The following is a 14,111-nucleotide window of genomic DNA, read 5'->3' as shown; positions in this document are numbered from 1 at the left end:
CCTTCATTTCCGTCTGTTTTCTAGTCTTAAAGTTTGGGCCAGGCCTCTCTTCCTCTGCTCCTGTTCTTCACCCCCACACCCACCCCTGGGGAAGATCCAGATTAATTCCTTTTGGTTTTTGCTGTATTTTTTTAAATATTTATTTGTTTGGCTGTGCTGGGTTTTAGTTATGCCGTGCTGATAACTCTTAGTTGTGGCACCCAGCATCCTAATATCCTAATTCTCTGACCAGGGATCAAATGGATGCCCCTGTGTTGGAGTACAGAGTCCTAACCAGTGGACTACCAGGGAAGTCCGATTTTTTTTTTTTTTCAATAATTCCTTATTTCAGAGTTCCCTAAGGTGTGGCCCCTGGACACCAGTATCAGAATAACCTGGGGAGCTTAAAGCTATTGGAGTGGTAAAAGGGACCAGGATTCTGACTTTGTTGGAAGCTCTGCAGAGTTTGAGAACCATGGATGGTCTAGTTCTTGAACTATAAAAGTGTATCTGCTTTTGTGTGGGAGGTAGGAAATTACCTTTTCATTCTTTCTCCTACAACAATTTAAAAGCCAATAATTAATATATTAATAGAAGAATACAGGAATCCTCTTTTTCAAGATATCTCTAGGTACACAGCCATAGTGTAAGTAGAATATGATTATTCTATACCCCAAGGGAAGTGGATCAAGTGCTGAGAATGTAGAAAAGAGAGCCAATTTCCAGTGGAAGATGGGATAGCTGGATGAGAAAGGAAGTGTTTGTGCTAGGCCCCAAAGGACTTGGAAGGACAGGACTCAATCACTGTAGGTTTGAACAACGACCACCACCATTGCCGGTGGTTGGGAAAGGCACCCTGGTTACAGACGTTGGAGGACAATAGTGGTACTGCAACCAGAAAACATTTGCTTGACTGAAGCATAAACTTAGTGCTTGGGAAGTGCAAGTTTACAGTATCCTACCCCAGATCTGGGGCTGGAAGGGCTTCTGTGTTTCATTTCATATAGCACACTCAGAAATCACCCTGGGCAAGCACACCTTAATCAAACATGTTGCTGAAAGTTGAGTCTGTAGCCAGTGTGAAAATATAAGGGGACGTAAATTCCTGGCATGTGAAGAGTGATACTTACTGTTTGGAAAGGGAGAAGAAAGTAATTGTGACTTTTATTTATCAATTGTAATTAAATTTTCTTCTTTGTATTAAATAGATTTTATTATAGGAGGTCTTCATTATCCTTAGTATCAGAAAAACCCACAAACACATTTGAATGTTTTTTATAATAAATCATGAAAGAAAGGTCTAATTGGGATATTATTTTGAAAAATGAAACTCAAGAGTAAGCAAAATGTAATTTTACAGTTAAAAAATTTAAATTATGGTTGCAGCTGTAGAGTTTGAAGAGAGATGGGGTCATTATTTTTCCAATTATCATATTCATTTATTTAGCAAATATTTATTTAACCTCTTCATGCCAATCACTATCTTAGGCACGAGAGATATAATAGACAGTGGCAAAGTCCCTTATGGGGCTTATTTTCTAGTGGAAGAAAAGCCTATAAATAAGTATACGTTTAAGGGCTATGAAGAAAAATTGAGCAAGATAACAATATGGAAGTGTGGCTTATAAAATATAGAAGTTGTGTATATGGTTCTCAGAGATAAGACAGCAGGAATGGAGTCCTTCAAGTTCAGATTTGACTTTACAGCTTGATTTAAAAAAGAATAGCCAAAGGTCTCAACAGTTTTCCCAAGATGCTCTCAGTCATATTCAGAGGTTTTTGAAGGACTTTTTGAAGTCTTTGAAGGTTTTTGAAGTCTGTATCTTTCATCCCTCTTCACTTGGTAATTCTGCCAAGTCTTCATTTGTCAATGGTTTTGTGTAATCAGTTCTCCAATAGCACTTTCACTAAAATCTCATTTTTTATGACTGATTTTGCAGATGGTTTGCCTTGTTTGACAGTCTTTGAATCGGGGACAGCCCCATTCATGCCCGTTGTCACAGTGTAATTTTTAGTAACACTGTCTTGCACTCTCAGAAGTTCTCAATTTGGACAGTAAGTCCATCACCCATTGATCAAGAGATTAAACAACAAGACTGAGTGTTAAAGCAGGGCTAGATGTTTCTAAGTGGTCATAAACATTGTTAAAAGTTTTGCTTTCTTATGAAATTTTGTAACTTTGGAGACTTAGGTAATGAACATTCAACAAAAGAAGGCCATTTTTAGAGTGATGTGAGTCTTGGAGACCAACCACACTGGCTGTTTTAAAAGACTAAAATCTAACAGAATTGGATGGCCTAGAATTTGTGTCTTTATGTCTTGTAACCTGGACTCTTCATTCCTCAAGATTGAATAAACTTTTTCATATAATTGATTTTCTCCATTCTTATTAAAAACTTTTTATGTCTGCGAACACGGCGCTGCGAGCGGTGAGGAGCCTGCGGGCTGTGGTGGGCAGCCTGCGCGCTGTCTCAGCATGCAATGCACGCTGTTGGCCAAGGCCCTGGGGGCTGCCAGCGGGTGCCTTACCAGCACTATGCACCAGCCCTGCTCTGCTGTCGGTGCAGAAATTCACAGAAAAACATGAAAGGGTAACCACAGAAAATGGTGTTGAAACAGTGGGAATCAGCAATTTTGCACAGGAAGCTTTGGGAGATGTTGTTTACTGTATTCTGCTTGAAGTTGGGACAAAATTGAACAAACAAGAGGAGTTAGGTGCTTTGGAAAGTGTGAAAACTGCTAGTGAACTCTGTTCTCCTTTATCAGGAGAAATAACTGAAATTAATAAAGCTCTAGCAGAAAATCCAGGACTTACCAATAAATCTTGTTATGAAGATGGCTGGCTGGTCAAGATGACATTCAGTAACCCTTCAGAATTAGATGACCTAATGAGTGAAGAAGCAAATGAGAAATACTTAAAATCTATTGAGTGAAAATGGAACCCCTAAATAAACTAGTTTGAAACAACTTGGATAGATATTTAAAAAGCAACTTTTAGCAAAAGAAACTACTTATAACAATGTTTCCTGAAGAAAATACCCCTTAACGTCCTAATGACTTCAGATAAACATTGTGTATCTTTTTTACAGCACCTGATGATTTTTAGGCTAGGCTCCAGTTATAATATTATCTGTGATAAAACTAGTTATAAAAATTATAAAAATAAAAGTTATAAAAGTTATAAAAATTATGTAATTGAAGGTTATCTTAAGCCTTGTATAATATTGTAACTTGCTTACAGCCATCCCTGTATTTAGGTCAAAATGATCTTCCTACTAGAAATAACTGGCAGTGGGGAATTTTGTTAGTTGTTTAGCATCTCTTAATTTTGCAATATACTGTGTTTGCTGGTGCTATTTTTATACAGTGGAGCAACAGTGTTGCAGGCAAATAAGAAACAGTTTAATAATAAAATATTCAGCTTCTTAATTAAAAAAAATAAAAACCTTTTATGTGATTACTATAGCCATATTTTGTAGTTTTCCTTCTCTCAAGAAACCTAAAGGATTGATTACTATAATAAATGAAAGAAAAGCAAAGAATATGGTTTCTCCTTATCTATGATGTCTATGTATGTTTGTATTTCTCAATATAAGTGGTGGCTAGAGGGCAAACACAAAAACTTCCGATTCTAAGCCCCATATTATTCTGTGGCCTGAATAGGTAGTATTGGACCTTTATTTTTTTATGGAATGTCGAAAAGAAAATAAGAGCATCAGAAAGAAAAACACTGGACGCTTCTTCTCTCTTGAGCCTGTATGAATCTGACTATAAAAAGATGGCAAAGTATTGTTACTGTGCTGGGGCCCAGGCTGTAGCACTTTTCTTGTATTCTGTAGAGTGGGAGTTGACAAGGGATGGGGGTGTGTAGCCAGGATTAAGAAAAGAAGATGCCAATCATATACTTCTGTGATTCTTGTCATTCTTGTCTTTATGTGAATAATTATCATCTTCAATAATTGTTTCATTTATAGCACCATCCTCTCTCCAAGGAGAGCTGTGGTCCCTTAAAAATAAGCAGAGAACACTCCTGGCTAGTACCATGTGCGTCATAGGGTAGTAAGAACACAATTATCATACTTAGTAGTAAATTCTAAGCTGCACATTTTTTTATGTTCTAATATCTCTGATACCTCTGATACACCTTAAAACAGTTATTTTAAAAGCACTGTGTCATAGTATAAATCAGTGGTTTTCTTAAAAGTACACAAAACGATACCTGTTTTAGTGGTGTCTTAGATTTGATGAGCTATGTTAGGGATTTTACAATGTTCTTTTTTTTTTTTTTAATAATTTATTTAGGCTGTGCTGGGTCTTAGTTTTGGTATGTGGGATCCAGTTCCCTGACCAGGGATTGAACCCAAGCCCGCTGCATTGGGAGTATGGCATCTTAGTCACTAGACCACCAGGGAAGTCCCTATAATATTCTTGGTATAAAATTATTTAGGTTCCAATTGGTGTTACATTGACTGTCAGATGATATTCAATGTAGTAAAACTTGGGATAAGTATTATTTTAAAGGGACATTATCTTGAAGTGAATACACGCTGGGTACATTAAGTGTCAAAAGGGTTGAAGCACACTAAAGGAGGCTGCCCACCTCATGGTAGATCTAAGAATTGGAATTTGAAGCAAAAGGGGAGAGCATTTTGTCTTGATAAGGGCACAAGGAGGTAGCAAATAAACTCACTTGCTTGTCATTAGGTGTTTATATATAAATTTTATTTTTTTTAATTGAAGGATAATTGCTTTACAGAATTTTGTTGTTTTCTATCAGACATCAACATGAATCAGCCATATAGGTATACATATGTCCCCTCCCTTTTGAACCTCCCTCCGATCTCCCTGCCCATCCCACCCCTCTAGGTTGATACAGAACCCTTGTTTGAATTCTCTGAGATGTACAGCAAATCCCCATTGGCTATCTGTTTTACCTATGGTAATGTAAGTTTCCGTGTTACTCTCTCCATACATCTCACCCTCTCTCCATGTCCACAGGTCTGTTCTCTCTGTGTCTGTTTCTCCATTGTTGCCCTGCAAATAAGTTCTTCAGTACCATCTTCCTAGATTCCATATATATGTGTTAGTATACGATGCTTATCTTTCTCTTTCTGACTTACTTCACTCAGTATAATAGGCTCTAGGTTCATCCACCTCATTAGATACAGGGCTCTGAGATGTCTTCCCGGTCAGACTAAAAACTGAGATCTGGTGTCAAGTAGAGGGGCTATAGGGATTTGTCTTCAGTCTCAGAATATCACTTTTGCTTTGGCAATTAAGCAAGAAAAACTAAAGGGATGGGTGCTTTTCCTCAAGTGAAAAAATTCCGTTAATCTCTTGAAATGTTAATGTCTTCCTGCTTCAGCAAGAAGGCTGAGTTGATGGTTCTGTCTTATAACCTAATCACTCTACCTGGTTTTCTGTCACAGATTGCATTCTCCCAGCACAGCAATTTTATGGACCTAGTACAGTTCTTCGTGACCTTCTTCAGGTAATTTCACTTATACAAACTATCTGTTCTTTTGATTTGGGTACTTAATTTAATTAATTATCAACCCATGAAAGGTAAATGAATAATCTTGTGTTTGCAGAACAGACCAAACTAACTTTATATATGTTCCTGAAAAGTTACATGTCAGTTACAGTGCATTCAATCTAATTTGATAAAATGACATTTGGTTTGTATGTTCTGGCTTCCTAAGGTAGCTTTTCATGTACCCTATACTAAAATGTAGATAATTTGACTTTTCATATGGGGAAGATTTGGAGTTGAAATAACAGAAAATAATGATTACGATGTGAGCTACATATATGCTGCTGCTTGTTCAAGAGATGTTTCAGGTGATTATCTAGAGTTTTAAACCTAAAAGTGATTTGTTAGGCCTTGAGATCCTTTTGTTTTTATAGTTTCTTTTTCAGTTTAACATTATTTTTAAGAAAATACTATTACACATAATGGAGAAAGTGCTACAGTGTTTGTAAGAGGAAGCAATAGCATCATGTCCCACAACTTTAAATTATTTTAGCTGTTTTTTACTTCTCCATGCTTAAACTCTTTTTTGATTTTTCAATTCTGTTATCTTTTGATGTCCTACTGATAAGAACATCAAAGATAAGGATTTATTATCTTATGTTACCTCTCCCAGCAGCTCCCCACACACTATAAACACATATAGATTCCCCTTCATCCCACTTATGTAATATAGTTATATCACAATGTTTGGCTAAATCAGGAGTCACTATTTATGTTGTTATAACCATAAAAACCTCCCATTTTCTACTGAGTTGAACTCTAATTATATTTCCCCATTTTTTGGATGGGGGAATCACTTTTTGCTTGTGTTAAATGTAATATTTGCCATATTTAGGATTTTTAATTGTTTGGTTTTCTATGTAGCTACCCTTGACTTATCCCTATACTCTGACAGAACTGAACACTCTTGATGTGGTCAAACACAAGAAGATACTTGCCTGGTTTTAGTTTCTCTTGACCTAGATAATCATAAACATAAAGAGACTTATCACAAATTCTCTTGCCTCTGCCCTAGAACCCAAACCTGCTGCTCCCAAGTACACTAGTTTTTGAGGCCTGCTGCACAACTGTCATCTTGGGAATTTCTTTAGCCTTCTTATGTTGAAGTCTCTTGTCTCCTTCATCCCATGTCTTTGTCTCCCTGTTTATTCCCACCTTATACACATTCTCCAGGAAGTTCCTGAGGAAAGGTGCATGTAGAGGTGACTTTTCTATGACCTTTCCTGTCCAAAAATGTCTTAGCTTTACCCTCACATTTTATTGAAACGTTGAACACAGAATTCTAGGTTAGAAACACCTTCCATTAGAATTTAGAAAGTATGGGCTTCTATGGAGGTCCAGTGTTAAGACTCGGTGCTTCTAATTCAGTGGGCATGTGTTCCATACCTAGTCAGATAAGTGCCATGTGCCACACACTGTGGCAAAAAAAAAAAAAATTGAAGGCATTATGCTGTTTCTTCTAGCTTCTAGTATTAATATTGAGAAAGTTAGTGTCATTATCATTCCCACTGTTTGTATGGGATCTGTCTTCTCTCTTTAATAAATGTATGTTGAAGTATAATATTTTTATATTATACACTTAGAAATTGTAAGCTTAATGATTATCACAAATTGAACACTCTCATGTAACTACTACCTGTGACAAGAGTTTTTTTTTCCCCGGGGTATTACAGGTATCCTAGAAGTTACCTTATATTTACCTTAGTGACAGCCCCTTCCCTCTTTCCCAAAGCTGACCATTTACCTAGCTAAAACAATATATTGCATTTGCCCATTTAAATTTTTTTTATTTAAATTAAAACAAAGCAGAAAATTATGTTGTGGGACAAAGTTAAAGTTGTATTTATCTATGAAATAGAAACAGATTCAGGTACATGGAGAACAGGCTACCAAGGGAGAAGGAGTTGGGGGAGGGTTGCAGTGATAAGTTTGGGTTTGCACATATAAGCTTCTATATATACCATGGATAAACAACAAAGTCCTACTGTATAACACAGAGAACTGTATTCATTCAATAGCCTATGCTAAACAATAATGGGAAAGAATACTTTAAAAAGGAATGTATATGTATAATCTTTTTGCTGAACAGCAGTAATTAACATAACATTATAACTCAACTATACTTCAGTTAAAATAAAAAATAAAAATTTTTAAAGAAAACAAAAAGTGTATTTAGAGGATATAGCTTTAAATCTGTGGTTCTCAATCTTAGCTGCATAGTAGAATCACTTGAGGAGCTTTTGATGCCCAGGCTACATCCCAGAGCCAGAATCTGTAGGGGTGGAACTCAAGCATTTAAACGCTCAAGTGATTTCGACTTGCAGCTAAGGTTGAGATCACCACTTTATAAAAGCATATGTTGGAAAAGAAAGAACAAGCCTCTCAATAAATGAGAAAAAGAACTACTAATTAAACCTAAAGAAAAGAAGAAAGGAATATAAGTAGAGCAAAAATTAATGATATAGGGGAAGAAGTACAGTAGAGAGGACTGAAAGAACCACAGGTTGGGTCTTTGAAAAGAATAATATTGATAAATCACTAGCAAGAGTGACCAAGAGAAAAAGGAAGAAGATACTAATAATCAGAAATTAAAAGGGGGGAGGGACGTTACTGCAAATCCTACACACATTTTTTTCCTTTAGAAAAATATTGTATGAACAGCTTTATGCAAATAAACTTGAAAATGGAACAGATGGAATGAATCAACTAAAAAACAAAATGAAACTATATACAGTTTACCAACACTGACACAGAAGGAATAGAAAACTGAATAGTCCTATATCTATTTTAAAACGATACATAATTTAAAAATTTCTCACAAAGATAACTCTAGGCCCAGGTGGCTTTGTTGGTAACTTACAACATTTTAAGGAAGAAATAATAATCAATATTAACTAAACCTTCTAGAAAATAGAAAAAAATAAATACTCCCCAGTTCATTTTATGAACTTAGCATAACCTGACAAGAATAATATGAGAATGGAATTTACAAGCCAGTCTCACTCATAAATAAGGAAGCAAAAACCCGCCAATAATGTAAAAAGACTTTTATATCATAACCTAGTTGGGTTTATTCCAGAAATTGAAAGGCTGGTTTAGCATCAGAAAATTAGTCAGTGTAATTCATATTGATTGCATAAAGAAGACTAATACAATCATCTTAATCCATGGGGAAAAAGCATTTGATAAAATTTAATATCATCCATTTTAAAAACTCTTAGGAGACTAGGAATGTAAAGAAGCTTAAAATCTGATAAAGACATGCTGTGGAGCAGCTAAGCCCGTGCACCACAACTACTGAGCCTGCATTCTAGAGCCTGTGAACTTCAACCACTAAGCCCGCATGCTGCCACCACTGAAGCCCACGCACCTAGAGCCAGTGCTCTGCCACAAGAGAGGCCACCACAGTGAGAAGCCCACACATGGCAACCAGAGAGGAGCCACCACTCACTGGAACTAGAGAAAGCCTGTGTGCAGCAGCGAAGACCCAGTGCAACAATAAATACATAATCTTTAAATCTAATAAAGGAATAGTATGTAAAGCCAACAGCAGTCCACATTCTTCATGGTAAAATATTAGAAGCTTTCCCTTTGAGTTTGGAAACAAGAGAAAGACAAAAACTATCACTTAGTTCATTTAACATTGTTGATAGAGATTTTAGCCAATACAATAAGACAAGAAAAATCAATATATAAGAATTAGAAAAAGTCATTACTTACATTATTGTATTCATAGAAAGTAAAGGATCTGCAGATTAACTATTAGAATTAATAGATGAGTTCAGCACAGTTACTAGACACAAGGGCATATTAAGAGCCCAACCTGTCTACTCCTCTATGAAATCTTCTGGCATATTCATCCCAGAGTCCACCCCTTCTTGGACTTCACTCTACTCATGTCTTTATTATACTGCTTAGTCACCTTTAACAGTCTAGCACTCAGGGGTAGCCCATCTATAAATGAACATGTGATTTGACATGCACAGATGAGCAGGGCCAATTAGAGATCTCCCCTACAGGTTTTAAACTGAGTTCTGAGAACTTGAAAGTTATCTATGACTCTCAGCCTTAGTTGGATGAGTGAGTGAGACTCTGGATCTGTCCTGCATTTCTTAACTAAACTCTCATTTTCTTTTTCATTTTCCTTTTGTACTACATTCTAGGTGAGCTCCTCAGCTCATTAATTTAATTCAGTATTGGGTCCATTTCTTTTATTGAGTCATCTGGTGAGATTTTTTTTAACATTTGCATTTTATTTCTAATATATTACTCCTTGTAGCCTGTTTCAATTTTATGAATGCCATTTACTTTCATATTCCTTTCTGAGATTAATAAATTTTATTATACTATTTTGAAGTCTTATTTTGTGCTATTAATAACTGTCTCAGATATCATCTGTTGTTTGGTACCTCTCTTTCACAATGTTGGTTTTCCTCAATGTCTGATTTTTTATCGTGTTGAAGATTCCATGTTTACTTGTGTTTGGATGCCATTTCTGTCTGTCACAGCCTCCAGTGAGTGTGGAGTATAGATGGAGAGTGTGCTGGTGGATTAGATGTATTGTTAGTTTGTCTTCTGAATGAGAGAGGATCCATCCTGCCTGGCCTCTCCAGCCCGAGGACCAGAGCTCACTGCCTTATTTGCTGTCTTCAGTTGCTCAGCACAAACAGGGAGGAGAGAAGAAGCCATCTGGTGTGGCCACTCTGAATGTAGTCCCCTCAGCACTCTGGAAGTTCCCCAAAACTCTCTCCCTCCTTGTATCTATATACTCTAGACTTTTTTTTTTTCCTCTTTCTCTCTTTCTTCCTTCCTTCTTTCTCTCCTTCTCCCCCTTTTCTTTCCCTCTCTGACACACTCACTGTCTTTTTCTTTCTCTTTCTCACTCTCCCCGCTTCCCTCCTTCCTTCCTTCCTTTTTTCTTTTAATTTTTAGAGACTTTATTTTTTTAAATAAATTTTAGGTTCAGAACAAAATTGAGAAAAAGGTACAGAGATTTCCTATATAGCCCCTGCCTCCACACATGCATAGCCTCTCCCATTTTCAACATCACTTACTGGAATTGTACTTTTTCTTCTTTTTTTTTAACTAAAGATGAGCCTACACTGATACATCATAATCATCTGAAGTTAATAGTCTTGTACATTCTGTGGGGTTTGGACAAATGTATACTGACATATCCATCTTCATATCATATAGTGTTTTTACTGCTCTAAAAATCCTTACTGGAGCCCCTCTTTTACTTTTCAGCCCTCTCTTATCTGGCTTCCATCTCCACAGCTCATCTAATTTTCTTGTTATTAAGGGCAACTAGCACAGCCCTATTGCTAAATCCAAATGTTGCTCTTCACGTCTTATCATTTTGGCTTTTCATCAATCAACTGACCACCCTATCAGTGAGACCCTTCTTCTTGCCTTTTATGACTGCATACTGCCCTGAAGCTGCTCTTTCTTGCCTCCCTTCCTGAATTATCTTTTCTATTCAGCCTCTCACTGTTGCTTTTCTTCCAGAGCTTGACCCTAGCCATCTTCTGTCTCTGTGTTTTCTGGTGAAAGTCTGCCAGCTCCATCTGCAGCATAATTTTCTGATCCTTCCTCACCCGTCTTCCCCACATCACTAATTGACAAATTATGCTGCCAGTTCCAAGTCACTTCTTTCCCTTTCACACCCAGCAGGCATTCCCTTACCAGATCCCAGCAGTTACAGCTATCAAAAACATTGAGCTGCCCTACCTCTGTTCCCCCACCCTAATCCCAACCATCACAGTCTGACCAGGACTATTTTGGTTGATTTTGGCTCCCTTACAACCCACAAAAAATCCAGAGGAGGTCTTAAAACCGTAAATAAATTTGTATCTAACCACCTATCTCATATCTAATGACTCTGGGTTGTATCTAAAATAGAAACCAAGGTCCTGCATGAACCTCTGTTCACCTCTCTCCCTTCGCCTTAGCTGGTCTTCTCTGTATTCCCATTCCATGAGCCTCCTTCTATTTCTTAGAAAGCACCAAACTCCTCCCCAGTTCATGGCACTTACACATATTTTTCCTTCTTTCTGGAATTTTCTTCTCCCTACCCTTCACCTATATACTTTTACGCATTGCTTGTTTTTTCTAAACAAAAACCGATTCTCTGACATCAACTGATTGTCCTACAATTCACTCTGACACCCACTGGAATTAGTACATACCTCACGTTAATGGCTCAATCCAACAAGACTACCCCCACTTCAGATATCAACCGCAAATGAGTCCCCAGGCTACCCACACTTCTGCCTGGCCAAGTACAAGCTTGGGGGTTCCCATGATCCCCCTCAGATTCACCAATTTGCTGTTGCCTCACAGAACTCAGGAAAAGACTACTCTTAAAATAACAGGTTTATTAGAATACAACTCAGGAACAGCCCAGTAGAAGAGATTAATTGGGCATGGTATGAAAGCACAGAACTTCATGCTCTTTCTGGACACCATACCTTCCCAGCACGTAAGTGTGTTCATCAGCCCCCTAAACCTCGACATCCCACATTTTTTCAAGGTTTCATTGCGTAGGCATGATTGGTAAAATTTCTGGTCACTGGTGATTGAACTCAACCTCCAGCCACTCTCCCCTCCTGGAGGGGGAGGTGTGATAGGGGCTGAATGGTATAACCCTGTAATCACATGATTAGTTTTTCTGGTGGCAGCCCCAGTCCTGAAGCTATTTAGGTCCTTCCCTCCCATGAGAGGAAAAAAGACACTCCTGAATAACATCTTCATAAATGTGTTATAAAAAAATAGTTAATTCAGACTCAGAGACCCTCTGATTTTTTTATACTCTTCTGTATTATTTAAATTACTTTGTGTATAAATCTGGTAAAAATACATTTTTAAAATGTTTTAAATCAAAATTAAAGATAAGTTCTTCCTTTTTAAAGCTGAGTAATAGTCTCTGTAAAGATAAACCACACTTTGTTTATTCACCTCCTGATAGATACTTACATTGTTAACTGTTTTTGACTATTACAGATAAGGCCATTATGAACATTTGTATAAAAAATAGGGGAGGGGATGGTCCTGTCACATAGGAGATTTCAAGGGTTTTAGGAGCTCTGTGCCAGAAACTTGGGACAAAGACCATATGTATATTTCTTACTGTACTGCTCATCTTCCAATTTTGACACAGTGTCACTTCCTCCAAGATTCCATCAGTGAACCCCCAAACTAAATTCTGTCCATTTGTTCCACTCTCCCATGGAACTGTATTGCTTTTCATCAGGGTGCTATCACTGTTTTACTTTGTACTGTCTGTGTCCACAGTTAGGTTCTAAGCTTCAAAAGAGTAGGTACAGTGTCTTTCTTTTGTTCACCCTTGTATACATGCACACCTTCAGCATCTAATACAGAGTCATGTTCAGATATATATGGAAAGTAAAGTAGACCTTCAGGAAAAGTGCAGAGCCATGAGGAACCATAGATACCAACCTTGAAAAAGCTCATGGGAAAAAAGCTCATGGTTCTGGCTGATGGGAATGTAGAGGCCGTATGCTAAGTAACTCCAGTTATCAGGTGGGTTATGTTCTTGGACCATGTGTACAGAATTTAGTGACTCTACTGCCAGGTACCAACCCAGTGAGGATTAATCACCGCAGCTGATTGGTGGAAGACTGAATGACATCACTAGGATTGTTCAGAGGAGCATCTTTAGGGACCTCAGAATCTTGTGTAGTAAACAAGGACAGATGGTGTTCTCATCACTTCTCCCCTTTTTTTTTGAATGTGGGAACCTTTGGGAAAGAACGCAGAACTTTGATTTCTCTGGATTTTGTTTAGGAACTAGGAATGATGAGCACTTAACTGAGAATAGAGTCCTTTTCATGAACATGAATGAAGAAGCAGATATTTTCCTAGAGCAAGTTAACTAGGTTCATATACGTGAAACATAAGGGGAGAAGGGAAGTTATCCAGGTAATCCTAAGCACTCTGAAGAATGACTCATAGAATACAGAAAAGAGGATTAGATTTGGGGGTTGGAGTAGAAGGGGATAGCTCACTGATTCCGGTGAGAAAATATTAATGTGAGGTAAGTTAGAAAAGAATTCCCAGACTTTGGCACAGTGAAAAGTAAATTCTAGATCCTGATAAATCCATTTTTGTCATAATTAGATGCTTCCCCAGACTCCAATAGGAGCCTTGTGTTATAAAGAGGGAATTAATAAGACCCATTTGCTTGCTTGCTCTGAAAGTCAAATGAGGTGATGTAGGTGAAAGACCTTTGTATCTGGGAGTGATGTAGGAGTGTGGTCAGCATAATAACTGTTTATTAGTAAAGAGGGAGAAACAGAGTAACGTTCTGTGAAATCTGTGTGCCTTAGATGATAGCACTTGGATAAAAATAAAAAGGAGAAACAGGGAATATCCAAAAGGAGGGACTGTAATGGGAATTCCTGATGTAGGCAAGGTATGTTTTTGTAAAACTTCTAATTATCTGAACTTCCGTTAAGGCTGTTGCCAGATTGACAGCGGGCATTTTGACAGATCCATGTCTTGTGGATCACTTTATTTTCCAAAAGATAAAAGTAAAAGTAAAGTGAAGTTGCTCAGTCATGTCCGACTCTTTGCGACC

The 14,111-nt window shown here is 37.5% G+C and overlaps 1 protein-coding gene across 1 annotated transcript in view; it reads left to right on the top strand.

The window, feature by feature from the left end:
- Positions 1–14,111, top strand: part of ATRN (attractin) — a 184,712-nt gene that overhangs the window by 143,501 nt on the left and 27,100 nt on the right. Inside the window, exon 25 of the mRNA XM_052650648.1 lies at positions 5,409–5,470. Within this exon, the coding sequence (XP_052506608.1) occupies positions 5,409–5,470 (62 nt within the window). The remainder of the gene's footprint in view (positions 1–5,408; positions 5,471–14,111) is intronic.

This window comes from Budorcas taxicolor, chromosome 13 (assembly GCF_023091745.1).
Source record: "Budorcas taxicolor isolate Tak-1 chromosome 13, Takin1.1, whole genome shotgun sequence".
Classification (NCBI taxonomy): Eukaryota; Metazoa; Chordata; class Mammalia; order Artiodactyla; family Bovidae; genus Budorcas; species Budorcas taxicolor.
This window is presented reverse-complemented; position numbering and strand designations above follow the sequence as displayed.